The sequence below is a fragment of the Drosophila novamexicana genome, unplaced genomic scaffold (genome assembly GCF_003285875.2).
Source record: "Drosophila novamexicana strain 15010-1031.04,08,12 unplaced genomic scaffold, DnovRS2.1 tig00004554-arrow-pilon, whole genome shotgun sequence".
Taxonomy (NCBI): Eukaryota; Metazoa; Arthropoda; class Insecta; order Diptera; family Drosophilidae; genus Drosophila; species Drosophila novamexicana.
The window spans coordinates 1,215,297-1,237,769 of record NW_020825051.1 but is presented as its reverse complement, the minus strand read 5'-3'; the positions used below and the strand labels follow the sequence as shown (position 1 = coordinate 1,237,769).

General features: G+C 32.8%; 1 protein-coding gene across 5 annotated transcripts in view; it reads right to left on the bottom strand.

Moving 5' to 3' along the window:
* Positions 1–8,488: 8,488 nt before the first annotated feature.
* The window catches only part of LOC115769356 (poly(rC)-binding protein 3), a 96,711-nt gene continuing 82,726 nt past the window's right edge, over positions 8,489–22,473 (bottom strand). Inside the window, exons 4-12 of one of the 5 annotated variants that reach the window (XM_030714130.1) lie at positions 21,131–21,187; positions 20,944–21,060; positions 20,647–20,740; positions 20,394–20,557; positions 20,001–20,120; positions 16,978–17,118; positions 14,313–14,397; positions 13,954–14,221; positions 10,686–12,763 (exon numbers count right to left, since the gene is read on the bottom strand). In XM_030714130.1, the coding sequence (XP_030569990.1) occupies positions 12,079–12,763; positions 13,954–14,221; positions 14,313–14,397; positions 16,978–17,118; positions 20,001–20,120; positions 20,394–20,557; positions 20,647–20,740; positions 20,944–21,060; positions 21,131–21,187 (1,731 nt within the window). In that variant the 3' untranslated portion in view covers positions 10,686–12,078. Of the gene's footprint in view, positions 9,557–10,685; positions 12,764–13,953; positions 14,222–14,312; positions 14,398–16,977; positions 17,119–20,000; positions 20,121–20,393; positions 20,558–20,646; positions 20,741–20,943; positions 21,061–21,130; positions 21,188–22,473 lie in introns of those variants that run through there. The other 4 variants (XM_030714133.1, XM_030714134.1, XM_030714132.1 and 1 more) reach the window with 4 other exon arrangements.

Here is a 22,473-nt window from a genome sequence, read left to right as displayed (position 1 = left end):
TGTCATCTTGAAATATTGTAGAAAAACCCTATGAAACTTTAGAGCTTTGTGAAAACCGAATTGTAAATACTTTGGTTTTTTTGTGGCAGTTTAATGATCAATTATATTGGCCTTTGGGGCCCCAAATGAAAGTGTGCCGGAAACCGTATTACATGTTGCCTTAAGACCTGTCTGTTCTATAAAATTGAATGCATAATTAATAAAGGCTTACGACTTTCGCATTCACTTTTGAATGAGAATCGCTCTACGACACGATTCTCGGAATTCAAGTAATGCTGACCTGATTAATATTATTTTTAGCAGTATGTACGACAGGCCTCCCTCTCTTTGATTTACTAGCTCTCGCTCTCTCTTTTCTACTTATGTATTATTCATTCACGTGCTTACTCTCTTAACTAAAGCTTTCTATGCGATTTTCAAAAAGTTTTTTCTAGTTGGTTTTGCAGTGAGTGTTATTTAATTTGAAGTGTTATTTAATTGATTTCTTAATGTACGTTAATATACTTACGTTTCAGTGATGGACTGTGTTAATAAAGAAGACATATGTTGTTATTTTGTTTGAATATATCTAAACACATACCTTTATTTAATGAATTCAAAAATTGTGTTTAATTCTGTTTGACTTATTCTTTTGTTTTCATATCCATGTTTTTCCCCATTTCTGGTACATTTCAATTAAATTCACACCCAATACATATAGAAAGAATCTCCAAATATTCCCAGTGTTCTTATGTTTTTTGTTTGCTATTTACTGTTTTTTTTTTTTTTTTTTTTTTTTTTTGGTTTTTATTTTTAATTACGGTTGTTTTGCTGGTATTTGAAGTAAAAATTTGACTCAAAACACATTTAGTTCGAGAACGCAATACACTTAGCTTTGTATTTGGTTTCTTTAAAATTCTTTCTGACTTGGCTAAATTTGCAATATGTATATGTGTGTGTGTTAGTGTTAGTGTGTGTGTGTGTGTGTGTGTGGGCTTTGAGGTGTCTATGTATGTTGATATGATGGTAAAATTTGATACGTAATTGAATTTCAACGAAAAAGTTGCAGTATATGTATATGTATGTATATATATATATATATGTATTTATATATATGATGCTTATATGAGTAGTGAATAAATACATATGCACTGGTATTAATCATTACTATAATCGGTTTAAATAATTCACTTAATAGCTTGAACATTTTGTATTCCTTTTGTTTTTTGCTTTTTAAATCTATAAATTCAATTATAATGCACTTAACTTTGTGTGTATCTCCATTTGTTTCTCTTTTGTTTCTTATTGCACGTATGTATGTATGTGTGTGTATAACTTTTGTTTAACATATTTACGATGTCTGTGTGTTGGTAATGTTAGTGTCTATGTGTGTGTGTGTGTGTGTGTGTGTAGTGTATTATGTATGCATATTGCACATACTCGTACATACACATGATGATTTGCATTTGTCCATATATAGTATATATGTAAATATTTTTAAATATAATTTTTATAGAATTGTAAATATATTGTAAATAATGTTTGCTTTTTGTTTGTATTATTATTATTTTTCTTTTTTTCTTTTTGTATTCCTTCAACTTTTACCATTTTTGTTGTACATTTCGCCATTATGTTTGCAATGATGTATTAATACCGCTTTTTTACCGTTGCTTATTGTATGTAGTTAAATGGTTGTGTGTTTGTTTAAACTTTGTTGTGATTATGTTGTCTTCGGGTATGTATGTGCCTAACAAATATGTTTGTAAGTATTCTTGTATATGTTTGGGTGTCTCAGAGCCCTATATCATATGGGAAACTGCACTTGGTTTGTGTAAATCTGAAATTCTTGCGGTATTTCAAATGAATTTTGGTTCACAATGCCGAATTTTCCAAATCTATACAATTTACATTCATATTTATCAGATTTCAGAACTCATTTCAGTATTTCTTGGATTTTGTATCAATTCCAAGTAATATCTAAATTTATGAAATACTCAGCATAGTCCCATAGATCAGCCCACTCTAGTCCTGTACGAGTATGTGTAGTATTCTTCATTTGTTTTCTTGTATTACTTTTGTATAGAGTGATAGTACACATTTAAGAAGTATTTTAAATATTATTGTTGTACACAGATAAACAAGTTTTCATTTAATTATCATTTTATTCATTTTCTCAATACCCTTCTTAATTTTTGCAATTTTCCGTTTAATTCATTGTTTATTGTAATCTAAAAATGTTTTCAGTGCTGCTTTCAAATACAATTTATGGATCTTCCAGTGTTCGCCATATACATACAAAAAGAGTGCGATCTGTAGAGTTACTTTAACATTTTTGTGTAAGCTGTGCAATGAACAGAAAGGTGTGTGTGTATGTGTTTTTTTTTCAGCTCTAAAGCTATTTAACTAGTTTTGTGGGTTAGTTTTCAGTTTTCCAATTGAATTAAATTCTCATTAATGTTGTTTTCTTTTGTTTGTTCTATACACATCAAAAACGAAGCGGTGCTGTCTTCTAAGTAGTTTACATTATTAACTATTATCGTTTAAATTGTTTGAAAATTTCCAAAAATTGGTGGTTCTGAAACCAACTGTTTTTGTGTGTACTTTGAATACAGTTTCAACAAAGAGAATAAATCCGTTAAACAAATTGGCAAACAAAAATTTGCACTACAAATTGGCACTAACTTTTAGTTTTTATCATTTCTTTCACCACAATAATAACGCAAATATCTATTTCCATTGGCTTAAATATATTTATCCAAAAACATTCTTTGGCATTTTCAACAATTAATTTGTTTAGCCAGACATACAATTATTTAAAGTTGTTTCCAATTTCATTTATGACATTGTTCATTTTATTTATTGAAGCTCTAGTTTTATGATTGCCTTGCAGTTTTCTACAACTTGTAAATATGGTTTTCAAACATTTTCTCATTTTATACGCATTTAGTTTTTATTCTTTTATTATAGGACTGTTTCATTTTCCAAATTATAAGAATTAAGCACTTGTAATTTAAATGTCAGAGAAGATTTTTACGACACAAATAAATATATTTCGCCTCAAAAGTATGCAACGCTTTTAGACATTTTTAAATTTATACACTATATCGCAAGAATATTGAAATTAGGATTCACATTGTTGAATTGAAATGTTTTGACATTGTGGGACAATCAACATTCCGATTTGGCACGCATTTTCAAAAATATATCGCATAGTATATTTAAAGTAAAAATACAGCCACTTCATAAATATTATTGTAAACTGAAGCCAGCGTTAAATTAATCAGCTTCTCTGATTGTTTATATCTTAGTTTAGGTATTGGTTTTATATTATTTTGTATTTCAACGTTTTTTGTTAGGTTTCTGTTGCTGTTTTAAATAAGCTCCTTTTGCGCAATATGAACTTTAAATAGCTGTCAATGTTATTGGCTTTAAAATGAATTCACATAAATCTGCGTATTGTTGAAATTCGTATAATTCCTATGTGTTGTTCCCCCCAAAAAAGCAATTTTTTCTTTCTGTTGTTGTTGCTGTGGTTGTTGTTCTTGTTGTTGATTAAAAGAAAAACATTTGGCCAGTTGTTGTTTGTAATTTTTGGTTGAATTGTTTGTTGTTTTAGTTGTTGTGTTTGGCACAATTATGCAATACTTTTCATATTTAGTATATGTACATAATACATTAGTACTTGGTTGTGTTAGTCAGCTACCAACTACCAACAACTCTGGGGCTGCCTTAGTTACAGTTATGCTTGTGTATTTGTTTTTATTATAATTTAATCTTATATTTTAAATATAAGTTGATCCCAATTGTTCAGTTTTATCAATTTTACTCTGCATTTTCATTCTTTTATTTCACATTCAAATAAAAGACAGATAGAGACACTTAATAACTAATTTCTCATTGCTAATTTACGAGTACTTCAAATTGTTTCATCGGAAATGCAATTGTCTTTATAGTGTTTCCGTTTTAAGTTTATTATTTTTTAGACATTTTCTTTTCATTTCGGTTTAATAGATTTTACACATATACAAACACGTAATAAACAGTTTGCAAGTTCCATGTATGTGCAATGTGCTAATAATGTTTTCTTTGTTTTTTGTTTTTTCGCCAATTACAATTCCAATTCCGCCAGCCCGTAAACAATCTCTATAGATATTGTCTGTCCAATGAACATGCAAGAGAGAGAGAGACAGTGCATGCTATGTGTTTTGTTTTTCCGTTTTGTATATGTATTTGTGTATATATATGTAAGTATGTATGTAGTTAATCCTTTGCTCTATATAATTTACTGGTTATATGTTGTTTTTTTATATTTATTTTTTGTTTTTGGATTTTTTATTTTATTTTAATTTCAGAGAAACCTTAGCTGTTTCGTATATGTATTTACTGGCAATATGCATGCCTTCTATTTTCCTTTTTCAATTGCTTTGATGAATTGGAATACACGTAGATACTTTTTCTTCTTGGCATTGAACCATTCACTATAATGCTGCAACAAAATGTTATACGAATAAATTTTTATATTTTTTTTATTATTAATTGCTTTCACTGTCCGCGCCAAAGCTTTGAAAATCAGCGAACGATATGGAAATCGAGAAAATGCTCAATTCACCACATGCAGGATCGACAAATCCGTTTTTCTATGCTTGAAGAACTCAAGACATTTCGCATACTATCTTTTTCATATCATCTAGTCATGTCCTAGGCTAAACACAAGGCCCAATGAGACTAGCTGAAACTAGCACTCAAATATAGGACTAATCCTGTGAATCAAAGGCCAATGAGAGACCTATGTTGTATAAAGTAGGTTTTTTTTTGTAGAACAGAGAATTATAAGAGAGAGACTCTCAAGAGTCAATTAAACGTAGGATTAATCTTGTGAATCAGAGGCTTAATATATATTAAGATTGGATTTTCATCCTTTGAATCGGATGCGAACGAGAGACCTTAACATTATTAAATAAAAATAATTATTTGGAAATCTAACAAGACTCAATCAAACAAAGGATTAATCCTGTGAGGCAGAATTCAATGAAAATTCAGAGCGAATTTATCAATAGCCGATCAAATAAATATTGAATACATCTACTAGAAAAGTAACCTAAAACTATATTATTAAATGATTAAAAGGCGCACCTAAGCGGAGTTGGCTACAATTTATCACTATTCTTATCTCTCGCCTTTAATCTTTATATTTTCTAGAACATATATATTCTACATTTGCGAATAATGTATGTGTGTTTAGGTGCCAGTTTCAGCTAGTGTATTTACACAATTGAGTACGTTTCTGCATTGCCTGCTCTATGGCGAATTACATGAGTTTTCAGTTAAAGGTTTTTCTTAACAATTTCTAACACCAATATTTAGTTAATAAATTTGCATATTTTTTTTTTTTTACTTCAACCCGAATTTACCGCTGTGGTTTCCAACACGATTCCGTTTCATATGTTGTCTAAATTAAAAATTCATCTCGTATAATTTGTTCACTTTTCTCTCTTTGGATATTAAATAAGAATATCTAAAATACCTTAATTATAAGCTTCTGTTTTGTTTTCTTTTCTTTTTTCTATACCTTCTTCAATTATGTATATGTATATAAATATGTTTGCTTTTGTTTTCATTTTTATCTTTTCCTATATTTGCATTTTAACAATTATTTTATATCCGTTCATCTATCCACCATTCCATATGTCAAGTGCCTTAAATGCTTTTGTTTATCCACATATTGTGTAGAATTATTTATATTTTTGTTGTTATTTTTGTTTTTGACATGTATTGTAAAATTGTGAGCAAATACATTCAAGTGATTTGTAATTACACTGAGAGAAACATTTATCTGTGTGTTGTTTGTGTTTTTATTTGTGTGTGTGTATATTATATATATTGTTATTTTGCTGACTAGTTTCTTATATTTCCGGATAATTAATCGGGTTTCGGTGTTTTAAATTTTATTTGTTCAAATACTACTTGCAGCTAAGTTTATTACATAAATTTACCATGTAAATACATATTTTTTTTGTTTTTGTTTTTTTTTGTCTTTTGTATTATATGTTTTTCAAGTACTATAACGGGCAACTCTACACACTGGATGTTGTTCTTGTTATTTTTGGTTGTTGAAACTCGAATAGCTTTGAGCAATTTTGGGTCATATGTCTCTAAAAGGGATAAGTTCTTTATGTCGAAAGGCTTTTGCATCCTCCCTTCACATACATTCGTAAATATATATTTAACTAAATATGATACATTAATCACATTGCCAGCCTCTTAACACGCAATGCTGAAGCAGGGAAAGTTGAGAGGAAATGTTGAGAGAAACGCTGTGGAAAGGTAGAAAACTCACATGCCATATAATATACACAATGCTAAGTGCTATTGGTATTATGTTTTTTTGTCGAGTATCTGGGGCAAGAAGAAATTTGCTTGGTTTGGTTTTTAAGGCACCATTAAAATTGCTTTTCTTACACGTATTTTTCCTTTGCAAATTTACAAGTTTTCAACAAATTGTATTTAATAATTTACATACACATACACATTAATTAGTAAAAATTCATTTGAAATTGTTGTTGTTGCTGTTTTTCAGCTATTTTAAATGTAGTTCCCTTATACACACACATGCACATAATTAATTTATCCCTTTTGTCACTGTTATGATACAAATAGTCCCAGTTACTATCCGCAGTTAACCCGTCAACGTGCGTCCTTTTATTATATTATTTACGTTTTTTTTGGATTTTCTTTTTGTTTTATTTAGTTGGTTTGTAACTTGCGCAAAAAATTTACTAAATATTTCAAATACAATTAAATACAAGTGTACATAATAATTAATTTAATATATGTATGTATATTTATATATAGATATATAATTTATTTATATATAGATATACGGTTTTGCTTAACGTTCATTCTTTGTTTAATTATTTGTTGTTGTTTCAAAAATGATTGCTTCAAATTGTCATCAGCGAAATATTTGTCTCTAAAATCACGAAATAGTTTCGCTTGATATTTTGCTGCCTGTGTTACACATTTTGCTTGATCCGCATTTTTGTTTTTGTTTTTGTTTTTTTTTTTTTTTTTTTTGTATTTTTATGTTAGTTTTTAGTCAATTAAAAGTAGAGTGTGTTTCAGTTAACAATAATGCATTTATCATTATTATAATTGTTTTTTTTTTAATGCTATTAACAATTTCCTGTAATCAAGTTTTGCTTCATAAGTGTTTTTTTAATTATTATTTATATTATAATGCAAGTATATAGATAGGGGAATATAAGAAACACATGCTCTTCTTTTGCTAAGTATTCCATGTCTTCTCCCACTTTGCAAAATAATTCAATGAATGAAATCTTTTAATTTCAATTCCATTAGCCCACAATATGTTCTCATAGAATTGTTGCAGAAATTAATTATTTTGTTAATTGTCAATTAAATAATATATGTATTTTTGGGATATGTTTGCCATTATATGTTTTGTAGTTTGAATAATTTAATTTGCTGATGATTATAATAAATTGTTCGAATTTGAATTGGTTTATTTTTGATGTGGATATGTATGGGTATTTTCTTTATTTATTTATATTAATTTGTTTTGTATGTATGTTTCTTATGCATTAATTTAATTTGTATAATCAAAATTTGACACATATTGTTGCCTGTGGGCGGAGAGCTCACGTTCGAGCTGCCGGCTCACAAAGTATTTGCAACAAACTTTTTAACTATCTTACGGATTGATGTCTCGGCTACAGGCTAAACTAACACACATATAAATTGTAATTAATATTTAATATGCTTATGCATGTGTGTTAGTGTGTGTGTGTATGTGTGTGTGCATTGTTACTATTGTGGCTTATAATTATTAACTAATTTTTGTTTAACAAGCCACAGTAAATTGTTTGCTTTTTTCTTTTTTGCTTTTTAGTGCCCAGCCTAGAGAACTAAACTTTAAAAAAAATTAATTTGAGTAAGTTTAACATTGAAAATCAGTTTATTTTTGATGTTTTGTTGTTTTGCGTATAAATTTAACAGCTAATAAAATAAAATTATACTTTAATTTAAGCATAATTGCAATATTAAGAAAATTAAATCCATTTTTCTCATTTTCTCATTTAGCAGAAAAAGTCTTTTAAATCGCCGCAAATGTGCTTAAGCATTATTATTGTAATTTAAATTTTGACACTTAATTTAACGTTTTCGCTAAAAACCAAATAATAATAAAAAAAAAGCGTTGTCTAACAAATATATAAATTTGGCTTCAAATGTTACGATCAGTTTTTGCTTTCTTTCGCGTTCAACAAATTATAGCTAATTTCGAAAATTGAAAATCAAGTTGTATTAAATTTAATTTAATTTAATTTAATTATTTAATTATTCAATAGTTTTTATATTATGTAGTTTAATCAATAAAATGAATCAATTTTGTCCTTCAGTCTAAACATATTCAAAAATCACAAATACAATTTCGATAACAATTACAATAATAAAAATAATAAAATTACAAATTATGATATCAATTAATATATGTATTTATAATGTAATCTGTGTAGCGTTATATTTATATGAATCGATGTAATTCATATGAATATAAGCAACAAACACATGAAATTTATGTCGAAAATAATTGTTCATTTCTGTTTTTTTTTTAGTTTTGTTTTGTTTTTGTTTTTGTTTTTGTTATGCTTGTCTCTTTGCTTTGTTTGCTTGCTGTTTTGGCCTGGCTTGGCTTGGTTTAATTAAATCTTGTTATACCCTTTTTTTGAGTTTTATATTTTTTTTTTTTTTTGCCTTATGTTGATGTAAGTGTATTTATTTATGTTTTTGTCTGTTTTCTTTTTTTCCTTTTTTTTTTTGGTTATGCACACGCACAATTACTTGGCTTAAGATTTAACTGCATTTAGAAATTTGTTGTTGTTTCTTATGTTTTGTTTGCTGTATTGTTGGTTAATATTTTTTTATTTTATTTATGTTTATGTTTTTTGTTTGTTTTCTGCTTTGTTGCATTTGTCTTCATTTTGACTAAGCTTAGAATTAATTGCTGTTCTGTTCTTACTATGAGGGCGCGCCTACTGTGAAGTTTGGCGCCCGAAAACGGTTTTAACATAAGGTTCATTTTTTATTTTTTGATTTTAAACTTAATAAAAAATATCATAATTAATAAGAATCAATGAATAAATATAACGTGTATATATGCTTACATGTTTGTATGGGCGTGGATGTGTGTGTGTGTGTAGATGTGTGGATGTGTGTCTGTGTGGGAGCTGTGTTTCTGTGTATGACATCTGATGCTTTATGCTCCTTCTTCAAGTGATTTGACCTTGTCATATGATTTGTTTACTGTTTTTTATGTTTATGTTTTTCATCTTATTGCTTATTGAAAATGCCGCTTCCACTGTCAGCTGTCAGTTGTCAATTGCGACAGTTTTTCGGCTCCATTCGATTTGCTTTTTGCTTGTATTATTTATTTTGTTGTTGTTGTTGTTGTTATTTGTTGTAGTTGCGTTGCACTTAGTGTATGGGCGTTTTAACAATTGCACTGGGCGCGATATAATGGTAGCCGGGTATGGGCAGTCCAGCGGTCTCCATTGATATTCTGCAAGGTAAGAGAACATGATTTAGAACAGTTCTATTTATGATAATTATTGTAAATTTAAATGAATATAAACAATAGTGTGCGCGAAGCTCTGCTTCTTATCTGTGCCTGTGCCATAGCTCTAAAATGGGTTCCCTTATGTCTCTGGTATCCACAAGCTGCAAGCTGGGCTAATGAACTAACCTAACTGCACCTGCATTTTTTTTGGAATGTGTATCATTTGGATTATTTATTTAATGACTGAGTTAAATATACTATAATACCGCGAAGTTATTTTAATAAAAATATATCAAGCTTCCTGCTTCGTTCTGTTCATTATGACAACGAAAAGGTTGAAAATGACTGATAAGAGTAGATCATTAGGGCTTTTAGATTATTATTAAAAAAAAGTTGTCTAAATAAACTCGCTTTACTCATTTAAAAAAAAACGTTTGAAGCCCGCACTTACTTTTCCGAGCTAAAAGAAAGCTTAAATGGAATATTGTTATTAGATTTCATTGAGGTCGTGTTTTTGTTTTTAGTACTTCTTCATTTTTATTACAAACGCAGTTTTCATTACAATTTGCTTTGATTGCATATAAATATGTTTGCTTGTTTGCTGGTTTTGTAATTAGTTTTTGTTCGCAGCTAAGAATCGCGACTAAAGGTAAAAAGCGATTTCTTTAAATTGGTAAGTTTTTATGGTGTGCCTATTCATGAAAAGTAGTTAGTTAGTACATATACATTCATTACAAGAACTATTATCGATTTGCGTTTGACTCGATCTCTACTTTGTGTAAATGTCGTATAATATACGTGTATGTATTTTAAGTTAATTTATGTTTTGTATATATGTATATGATTTGGTTATAAAATCGTAAGCCCGCTTAGCTTAAAAATAAATTTATTACAATTTGTGTCATTTCACTTAGTAAATAATAAAAACTCTTAATCGTATGTATTGTGTAAAAGGGTAGAGAAATTTCAATTTCCAAATACTTTTTTCTTTTTTCATTTCAACAATCATTTTTCAACAATTTAAAAATGTTTTGGTTTTATTTGCTTGATTATACAATACAAAATAATATTAATATAATAATAATAATAATAATAACAAATATACGATCGTATAATAAATACAATACAATAATTTAGAAAATACCAAATTACAACTAATCCGAATATGACTTAAAAACAATTTGAAGACTTCAAGTCCAATACATAATAACGTTTCCCGTTTTCTATAAACTTTACGCTTAACAACATTTACGAGTACAAATGTTTCTCTCGCTGCCTTCAGTTGGCTTCTTTTAAGTGTGTTTCTCTAAAATTTTTGTAGTTTTTTTTTTTAAGCCTTTGTACGCTCACTTGCGTGGATTGCGTCAATTAGAGCGAATTGGTCCATAAAAGTCGTTGTGCCGAATTCTTTTGAGCACAATGCATTGGAATTTTTAGATTTAATTTTTGTTTTAATTTCTCGTTCAACTTCTTTAAGAAGTTTCCTTTTGCGTTCTCGACACATGGCTGAGAAGGGGGCTTTATACTTAGGGGCTAGAGCGTAAAATACATTTAGTGCTTAGCTGCTAGTTAGAGAAAATATGAATATTTGCTCATAGAGATATATTGGAGAATGTTTAGAGGGGGAGTGTGATAGGGTCATAGATGGCATCTATATATTTTACAATAAATGTGTAAGGAGGGGATGCTAATATTATATGTGCTAAATATTTATATATATATGTATGTATATGTATACTGCTACCTGTTATCGAAATTCGATAGTAAGCGATTCACAAACTATACTTTCAGGTTTTTCTTCTCTGTCTAGGGTTGCGCTAAAATTTGGCAAATTCTATAATGTACGATAGTTGATTTAGTTTATGTAACTATATAAAAAGGGATTAGGGCAAAAGACTATAACACCTATTAGAAGAAGGGTCCTTATGCTGCATTTCACTTGGTCAAAGTTTTTGATTACAATACTTGGGCTAGGTTCATGATTTTTCACTTCTTATAATCAATGTTCTTCCTCTGCTATATTCGATACACGATTTTGTTCAAGTGCTTGATCGGTATATATGTATATGTATGTGTAAATAACTGCCGTATTTGACAGTCTTATAGAATAATTGTTTTCAAAAAACATTAATAGATATATGCGGCATTGAAAGACATAGGCCTGAGCTACAAACTAATTTGGATACTTTAGCGAATGGGCCATCAACTAGTTTATAAAAATTGTCTTTAAATTTTTAAATAGTTTTACAAATTTTACACTTAAAGATTTTTGTTTTGTTTTTTTCACTTAAATCGTTTTCTCAGAGCAAAAATTCTTCAAGAATCGTAAACTCTTAAGCTGTCGCTACGCTATAAACTTGTTAAGAACTAGAAGAAGCTAACACTAACTCGACTATTAGCAAATGATGATCGCATTTTTCTGGGGTATTTTCTTTAAATATTTGGGTATTACTTTTGGGCTGCCAAGATTGTTCGTCCGACTGGGCTGGTTTTTCTACTGCTAGTTGTATTTATATGGCCTACCCCTAGTAGGGATTAAACTTGTTGCGCGTCTTCTCCGACTCGACGCCGGCCTCGGTCTGATGCTGCCTGAAGCGCGAGGTCGCATAGTGACCCTTGGCACGGTTAACGCCCGTGGTCTGTACCGGCGGTCCGCCGGGCGTGCCACTGTTGCTGCCATTGTTGCCCAACGATGTCAGGCTAAGCAGATCCAAGGCGCTCAGATTTGATAGGGCCGTGAGGGCGCCCGGTTTGGTCAGAAGTTGCAAGGCCGACGCCAGTGGACCGCCGCCCAAAGCAGCAGCCGCTGCTGCTGTAGAATTTATGCCCAGAGCTGCGGTGTTGCCAGCTCCGTTGTTGTTGTTGTTGTTGTTGCTGCTGTTGTTGTTGTTATTATTGCTGCTGCTGTTGTTGTTCTGGCTGCCATTTGTGGCATAGTTGGAGGCGCCGCCGCTGCTGCTGCCATTGCTGCTGGCCGAGCTGCTGCTGTTGTTGCTACTGGAGCTGTTGTTGGCACTGCCCGTGAGCGAAGCCGTCAAACAGCTGTTGCCATTGACACCGCCAGCAACTGCGGCTGCCGCTGCTGCTGCTGCCGCGGCTGCTGCCGTTGTTGTGGCGCCAGCAGCAGCAACACCGCCAACAGCTGCTGCCAGTGCGGCAGTGCCATTTTGTGCTGCCTGATCCTGAAGATTGGCCTTCTGCAGTTCAACGCTGTGGATGAGGTACACAGAGAGATAGATAGAGACAGAAAGAAAGAGAAAGGAACTTATGGGATATTGTTGTTTTTTTTTTTCAGGTATTTTTCAAAACATTTTTTTTGGTGATTTTGTGGAATTGAGTTGGTCAGTTCTTTAATTTTTGTTTTTTTTTTTTTTAATTGCTTTAGTGTTTTGTTATGCAAAAAGGTTAAGGAGGTTTTTGTGTGGAGGAACGGTACGGAGTAAACGGAAATATAGCAAAGTCCTGAGGAGAACTTTTGGGCGCTATGTTTGGTTTGTTGATGGTGGGAGCGGCGTTCAAATTTTTTGATATTTGGATGGTAGGAGTAGAAAACATGGTTATTTTTCTAGTTGTTGGACTTGACCGAAATAGTATTTAAAAGTTTTTTAGGATTGAGCTTTAATTTGGTGGGATTTTTGGTTAAGTTTAGTTTGTTGCGGGTTTGGGGAGAGAGGAGCATAGTTTTTATTTGGTTTTTGTTGTTGTTTTTTTTTTTTGTAATTTCTGTGGAGAGGTTGAACTGCAGTTTCTTTTTTGAAGTACCAATTGTTTCAGTTTCAGTTCCAGTTTTAATTTGCTTGTGTGTGCGAGAGTGCGACGCGTGACGTAGTTTTAGTTGATGCTGTCCATTTTGCTCCTGCTCCTCCTCCTCCTCCTCCAACTTGACTGCTGAGCTGAGACTTTTTGTGTATATATACACATATATACATTGGTATACTAGATGCTAGGTTATATATATTTATATATAGAATTAAAGGTTTATAAAGAAATGTATGTTATGCTAGAGTTTAGAGTTTTCTGGTGCTGAATTGTTTCAAGTTTTGTCTATGCATGAAATTGTGCGTTACATTTCAGTACATTTTGGAACTACATATGAAAAAAGCAGTTAGGTGCTGAATGCGAGCTTACGACTTATAATACACTAGTGTAGAGTTTGAGTTTAAGCTTAAGATTACAAGAGTTTTGAACGCTCTGCCCCAGACTCTACATAAACAAGAATGACTTAAAAAAAATACTGAGAGACCGAGACGACCGATACGACCGACGACCTCCTTAGACCTTATTTTCTGACTTTGTCAATTTGCAAATCAATTCGACAAAATGCATTTAGACAACAAATACACACACACACACATATATTTATATATCTGTTAAATAGTTTAACGTGCCGAGTGACTCACCTCATATTAATTAAGTATTGGGCCAATGCCACCGAATCTGGATTACCGCTTATGGTGATGGTGCGATCGGTATTGCCGCCCTCGCGCTCCTCGCAATTTGAGATGCGTATCATGGCGCCGGAGATCTGACGTATTTCAGCAATTTTGGTACCGCCCTTGCCAATGATGCAGCCAATCAAATCATTTGAAACTGTCATCTCGTGCTGTTGTTGCTGTGCCCGATTCGCATTGGCCGTACGCAGCTGCGAACCAGCCAAGGCAGCCAGAGCTGTAAAAAGCAAAACCATCGATTTTTAGTACACAACACAAATGCATACATGCAAACGAAAAACACTCTGCGTAATACCATCGGGACTTACCTGTGTGATTTATACCGCCGGTGCTGGCTGGCGTCATGCCGGCCAGGCCCAAGGCAGCCAAACTGGCCAATGGATTCTTGGCAACCTGTTGGAAAGGCAACTCGACATTACAAACTTTATTCACATTAATTATATTAGTTGTTATTATGATTATGTTCTTGAGAGAGGTAGTACATGGGCATATATTACTTGATTAGAGTCTTTCATGTTTGGATCGGTTTTTGTACATATAAATATGTGGTTAGATATTATCTTTTCGTATAGGAACGGGTATCACAACACAACGCGCGTACAGGTTTTAAAAAACAGACGAACGTAGAAAACCCATACAAAATATACAAGAGAAATATGAAAAATTAAAAAACTTAAAATAGTAGAAACAACATAATGTGAATTACAATAAAAAAGCAAATGCAAAAAGAGCAAAGCCAAAACAAAAACAATTTTGCTTACATATCAGACAAACATTATTAACATTTTGTACAGGTTAGAAGAAACATTTGAAAAAGCATTTGTCTCTCTGTGTGTGAGTGTGTGTCTGCGTGTGTGTGTTTTGTAGTTTTTGTTGGTTTCGTTTTTGGCAAGGATTCGAAAGTATTCTGTGACTTTTGCTAATGTACTTGTTGTGTTCTTTGTGAGTATAGTAGTATTTTGTGTATTTTCTAGACTAGTTTCATATGTACTACTACACAAGAAAGAGTTGGATTTATATTTGAATATGGGATATTTAGAGCTACAAAGACAGAGATCAAATACATAAAGTATGAAATTACAATTAATACTTTAACAATGGAGTATTCACAGGATCAGCTTTGACGTTTAGGGCTATAAACATCTAATAACAGTATAGGATATATATAGAAATTACAGTTGTCGCTTGTTACTAATGTTTTAAATAAATATAATAACTACATTTTGAAATACCCATCACTACCCAGCACGAAAATCAATTGATTATTGTTGAAATATAACAAATTAAGATTTGTCAAAAAGTAATTACTATAAAAACTAGCTAGCTTTAGCTCTGATCAGCATATCTAATAATCTTTCATGGTCTACAGAAGTGATGTACGTGGTATACTTCAGCCAGTCGGTGGCATATACATCTATTAATGTAAACAATCTGCCTGAATGTCATTATTTTCTTAGATGAAATTAAGCAGATTTTTTAATTCCCTGCTGCTCTTTGAAACGCCAACCCAGTTCCATTCAAATCAGTTACCACCAAATGCATTCAAAACTGCAGCCCACAAACTATATTTGTACGATTTGCTCAAGGACTTACATATGCATAGGTATTCAAAGTTTTGCATCCGCAACACCTACAGCAAATAACATACAAACACACGCACGCACACACACACACGCACGCACAGCGCATCCTTTACAGCTGCAACTATATGCATTATGTACAACATATACATATATATATGTTAGGGAAACGGGGTTTTGGAAGGCAGACACAACATCAGGGCAGCACGCTTTATAAATTAATCAAATCGAATGCAAGATTTGCAAATAATGAATGCATGTTGCACAGATACATCTATATAAAATGCAACACACGAATGGAATTAGGGGAAAAATATCGCGACAAAAAAAGAAGAGAGTAAGAGAAATCATAAAATATTAAAATGGAATGTTGATGTGTATTTCTGTGTGTGGTGTGCATGTACATGCACATATATATGTCATATATTTGGCATATACAAATGACTATACATATGTGTGGTGTCTTTTTTTTTTTAAATCAAATATTTATCTAATGCAGAAACAAATAAACATGCACTGTATGAAAATATAGTTTGCTGTGCACTTCTCTTACAAATGGAAATGAACTTGCAACTCAATACGAAGAGAGGGCGGGCGCAGGTTGGGTGGGCGGGCTGTTAAAGGGTCACAAAACTCGTCATAGAAAGTAGCGTTTGGCGTATTAAATAAACATATCTTGGGGCCACAACACACAGCAGCATGGCTAAAACAATTCACAAATTATATTGCAACTCTTGAGCCATAAAAATGCATTTGATGGGTTCGCTCTGGGTCCCCCGAGTTGCCGGATTTTCAGCGTGGTGGCCCAACTAAAAACAAAACTAAAAACGGAAAAAGGATGAACGAAATCCAACAACTTTGTGGTCCAACAGTTGCTTGGGGAAGAGGGGAGCATGGGAACAGCATGGGGACACACAACGTTAATGTTATTGAAATGTGGCCTGACCACAGTTGCATCGCTGGGATCGTAAAAGAAATGGCAGAGGTAGTAAAGGTAACTACAAGAACACAAAACTACAAAACACAGACGATATGCAGGGTGTGGGGGGTAACTGGGGAAAACAACTACAGGGCTGGGGAAAAACAAGATACACGAGTAACAACAAACAGCAATGCACAAATACAACTGTATAAGGAGGGGGGTTAACGAACAGGGATGCTGTCAATGGGGCTCACAAAGGCTGGGGGGGAAATGATGTACAGCTAGAGGGGCTAGAGGGTACATTTTGAAATACAGCAACACATGCCAAAAAGAATCAAATGCTGTCTCGGCTCTCGGGCTGGACATTTGTTTATTTTTTTCGACCGATTTGATTTTGGGGTTCTTTTTTTGTTGAGGTTTTAAACTAGTTTCGGTAATTTTAATTGTATTTTCGGATCAATCAAAACTCACATCGGGCATTTGCTGTAGGTGATGGTGGTGTGCTGGTACCGCTCCTGGTAAATGTGCCCCCTTTAACAAAGGATCCGCTAAGCCTGAAATACCAGCATGTAGACCACCGGTAGCCAAAGCAAGTGGAAATACTGGACAGGTCTAATGGTATTTTTTGTTTGTATATTTGGTATTTATTCAATTTTGTGTTTGGTGGGAATTTATGATGTATTTGTTTTGCAAAAGTTTTCAAAGAAGAAAAAAGTAGAAGAACAAAAATGATTTACGAAAAATAAATTTTGAGCTAATATATTTTTGCATATAATTGAAATAGAAAGCTTATGAAATATATTTCACTATATTATTTTTAATTGTAAACTTGCATAGTTCACGTTCGTTGGGACTTTCAAAGCTTTTTGAAGGAAGCGAGAGACAAAAAAAAAACAGTGTGCTAAGTTTTGGGGTAAACGAGGCTGGTCGTGAATATTAATATATGATATAAAGAGTTTGTATTTTCTCAAAAACAAATGCTTAACAACTAAGAGAACAAACTAACAAAGGAACAAAGGATACTGGTTCCAGGTCAATTGGGGTTCGATGGGTGCGCAAACCGTGGATGGAGTCTAAGAGTACTTGATGAGAGAAGGTCAATCAAATTAGCGCAAAGCCACAGAAAGTTGTCAATTGTGTACCCAATCAATACGCAAAATGTACCGAGCGTACTTGAAGTATACCAATCAATCGGTACCCAGGCTTCGTCATGCATTCTGGTGCAACATTTAGTTCTAATTGTACCTAAGTGACAACTTGCAACTGGTGGATAGCGACAATGGACTGGGTTTACTCATTCAACACTACACGCCGCATTAAGCTAAAAACCAACACCGACAATAACCAGGGACGGGAAAAGAGACAGTGATATATATATTGTATATATAAATATATATAGAGCGATTTGTTGAGAGAGCGCAGTTGATGGTACAGATATTTTGAATTATTGTTTTTGTTTGCGGACATTAATTGAATTTGATGTGACAACAAAAACTTTTTGTTTAGTTTAAAACTATTGTTTGGAGCAATGGCTGGCGAGGGCTTAAAGGATTGAATATCAAGTTGTTGTGGCTGTTTTTGTTGTACTTGTTCTTGGCGTTATTGTTGCTGCTGTACAGAGCACAAAATTGAATTTTGGGCTGGGATTAAAACAAATATATATATATAAATAGATATACTTAGATTCTTATGCATTAAGTATATGCGATTATAAACGGACAGAGTAGAGTTGAGTGATGTGAGGGCTCGGGCAGGACGATATTTGAATAGTATGTTGTTTCAGTTGCTAATTGCAATTATATATGTGTTGTTGTAGTTGTTGTTGTTGTTTTTGTTGTTGTTTTATGACAAATGTTGGATAATATACGAATACACAATATGCATTTATAACTCATCTAAAGTATCAGCATTTCTGCTGATATTTGTTTGCTGACGTATTAGTTTTCTTGTTGTTGTTCTTGTTGTTGTTGCTGAGGTGAATTGTGTACTTGATTTTAATTGTTCGTAAATGGGTTTGTTGTTTGGCAAATAACTAAACATTTTAAAGTCTGTTGTAAGTATTCACTACACAAAATTAAGAGTATTATGTATATAGATATACCAAAAAACGTGGGATAAATAGAGAAAGTTTTTGTTTGTGGGGTTTTTTTTTAATGCTCAGTTGAAATACTTTTAGTTTATTTTATTTTTCGTTTGACACTCAAAAGGAGTTTAAGTTGGTTTTTGGTAGTTGTTGTGTGTTGTTTATGAGGTATGTATATTATTTTTGGATTATATTATAGAGCTAGTGTAGTTTGAACATACTTCTCCACACGCTGCACGCGAGCCCTCGTTTCGATTACAACAGAGAGTTGAGAGAACACTTTTTATGTAGTTGTCAGACAAGTGAAGCCCCCGCACAAACTCACTCGGTTACACGGTGAGCAGCCGCGCAATGTAGAACCCTAAAAGACAAGATCCCAAAAGTGCCGTCGCCCCCAAAAAAAATTGGACACGACGCACCTGACGAAATCGAGAGAGCGCACACTCTCATTTTCAAGCTATTAACCTGAGAGAAGAGAGTGCAAAAGAAACTAAAAAACAAAAAACAAATGTAAAATATTATAAATATATTTAGCATTCAATCAATTTTTTATTTTATTTTTTTAGTTGCTGTAAATGATTAACATTAGTTCTTTGACTTTCGGGAGGGCCACCAGTGGACTTTTGAAAAGTTGAGATATTCTTTATGGCTGGGTTCAACAATACAAGATTGATATGCTTATGATCGCAAAGAAATGGTAATCGACTGGGTAATAAGTGGACAAAGAACACCAACAGTTAGATACAATGCGATCTGAACCCAACTGAAGGTTATTCGGGGCATTTCAAGAGGGCAAAAAGTGGGTAACAAGTCGGTTTTGGCTCTAGACAGCTGCCAAGGCTCAAAGGGTTGTTCAAGAAAAGGTTGTGGATTACAAATATAGAAAAGATAAGATAAGATAAGATAGAAAAGAGAAAGAGAGGTGCAAATAATAAGTGGGTTTTCTAAACGAGCATTTCAAATATTGGATTTAATTGTAGAGTGGATAAACAAACTAAAAACTCTTGTTTCGTTTTATACACATAGATAGGCATATAAAGAGATTACATAAAACTCAAAAAAGTTAATTTATCAATTGAGTTATGAGAAGTTGTGATTTCTAGACGCGCATAGAAAAAAACAAAACATAGTTATAGCCAAAATCAAATGGGAATATAATATAGTATAGATAACAGAAAAACATGTTATTTAGCATATGAAAAATGGCAATAAAATAATGTAATTGGATTAAAATGTACTGAGGATCCGTTAAAATATATATTAAAAAAAAAAAAAAATATAGATATAGACATAGAAAGATTCAGCGGCAGTAACTAGCTATGGAATGCGACGTTATATTTGATATTTCGGTTACGTCTACCAACACGGCTTAGCCTAGGCAAAATATACTTTTTGGGCACTGTGCACATACCTCTTGTGTGGGCACCGCATAGTTGCCCTGTATGGTAAAGGCCTGTCCATTGGCCAAGATAACTGGGCCAGTTACTTGCGGCTTTGGTCGATATGGTATGGTAGCACCGCGCGGCGGGGACTGTGAGTGCAAAAAGAAAAATCATTAGTTATGTCAATTGTTAATATAGAGTAGATGTTTTTATAAATTAACTGAACTTGTCAGACTTCCGTAAAATAACTTGAAAGTGCAACTGAAGGCCTTTTAAATGAAATCAGATATATATCTTGAAACAATATCGTTATATTTCCTTCAATCTACAAGATATTCTTGTACTTTACTACAGCTACCTAACCATAAATGGCGTCACAATTCAGTATATTTAAATCTGTTATTGAACAGCATAACTCTTACCTCCAACATGACAAGACATATCTGATAGATGCACTGGGTGATCTGCTCAGCACTGCCGCTCAAAGTAACCGCACGCTCTGTAGAGTTTGGCAACATTTCGCTGGCCACCTGTATGGAGCAGCCCGTGGTTTGGCGTATTTCCTTTATCTTTGAGCCGCTCTTCCCTGAATACCGCAGAATGAAATTGTTGATAGACAAGAGAGCAGGTTAATGAGTTCCCATTTGTGTATATATATTTGGCTTATGTGCTTACCAATTAAAGACCCACATTGACTGGCGGGCACAATCAATCGAATGGGTATTTGAGTTTTACCAACTTTGCCAACATCATTGAACTGCGAGCACCACTGAAACGGGTTTCAAGTTAGTAATGTGAAGCGTGAGCTAATTTCAACAATTGGATACAATAAACACTACGAGCACTGTGATATTCTCGAACCAAGACTTTCTCTTGCCGCATGCGTTGCTCGTGTGTGTTTTGTATCAATTATTGTCTTATGCAATCTACTTGCCACGCGCATCCATTTCAATTTGGCTAGCGCAAACATACCTCTTCAAATTTCTTTGTAATAAGCGTAAATGCCGAGAAGATTGCGTTTGTTGTGCCAGATACCGTTACAATGCGTTCCGGGCATGAACCATCCGAAATGTTAATTTTGGCACCAGACTGTAAAGAATTGTAGGGTATATGTGAGTATATGCATTTTAGTTTTAGTATCAATATTTGCTTTACTCACCTCTTCGCGAAATCTGTTGACAATTTCACCCTTTTTACCAATAATACTACCAACTTCCTGTAAGTATACCGAAAACAAAAGACTTGTTAGTATTATCATAAATATTTGAAATATATCGACATAATTATATATTTTTTCATATATTATATAAAATAAATAATATTATTATCTTTCGTATCCCTATGCATATTTAATCACAGCTTAAATTGCAACAAGAAATAAAAAAGTAAGGATATCTTTGGCAAGCCGAAGACTTCATACCCTTGTGGACATTTGCCTTTTGCGGTATGTGAGAATTGTGAAGCTCATACTGAGTTTGATCTTGGAATACAGAATAATTTGCCATATAAAAACCTACTTTACGACCGATTGTTCCTATAACAGCCATATCGTATAGCAATTTGATGTTGATAAGATTTTGCATGCCGAGTTTGGTCTTGAAATCCTGATAAACAAAAAAAGTTGTCCATATAGAGATATTTGTATAAACTGATTTTGTAAAGATCATAGAAGAGAAAAACAAATAAAGGGTTTATTTTCGCTTTGCTTTTTCCTTTTTTCAAGGTTAACAAAATATATACTCTTCCTATTTTTAAAACATTTTTTTTTTTTTAAATAAATTTAACGAATATATAAAAAAAAAACTATTGTTACATGCAATTTTGTGCAGGGTATTTGCCAAGTCTGGCATTAAAATAGTCAATTTATATGTGGTTTACATTTTATTTCGTTTTCTATTCGTTGTAAGTAACATTGGCGGCGATGTGCAAATTCGATTAAATATTAAGTGATATTATACCATGTGTGTGTGTGTGTCAGTCTGTGTGCGTGTGTAAATACTATTGCATATTTAAGTGACACAGAAAGCGATTCACATTCAAACCCAAACGAAAGCACGGCCTGAAACCAATCCACCAACCCAACCACCCACTATCCACAGACAGCACAAGCCACATGCAGAAATTGCCGTTCGTAATGAAATTTGCGGGCAACGCGTTTTACGCGTTTTAATTGATTGTAAATATATGACATAGCCGCAGTGTTTTATATGTGCGCATATATCAGAATCTATGTGGGAGTAAGCTCCAGCCTCAACAAACTCTAATTGGCCATTCAGCAAAAGTTTTAAAGCAATTTTGCTACTCACTGAAACTTAAACAAGTTTTGCACAGCGATCAATAGTAATAGAAAAAATGAATCTATATATATATATAGAGAGAGAGAAAGAAATAAATCACATTAATTACACAGCAGCTGTCAGCTACACTTGTGTATCTATGGGAACGTGCTGAAATTTTAGTTTTGCCAAAATCGTGTTTCTGACTGTTCCTTTTTCTTATATT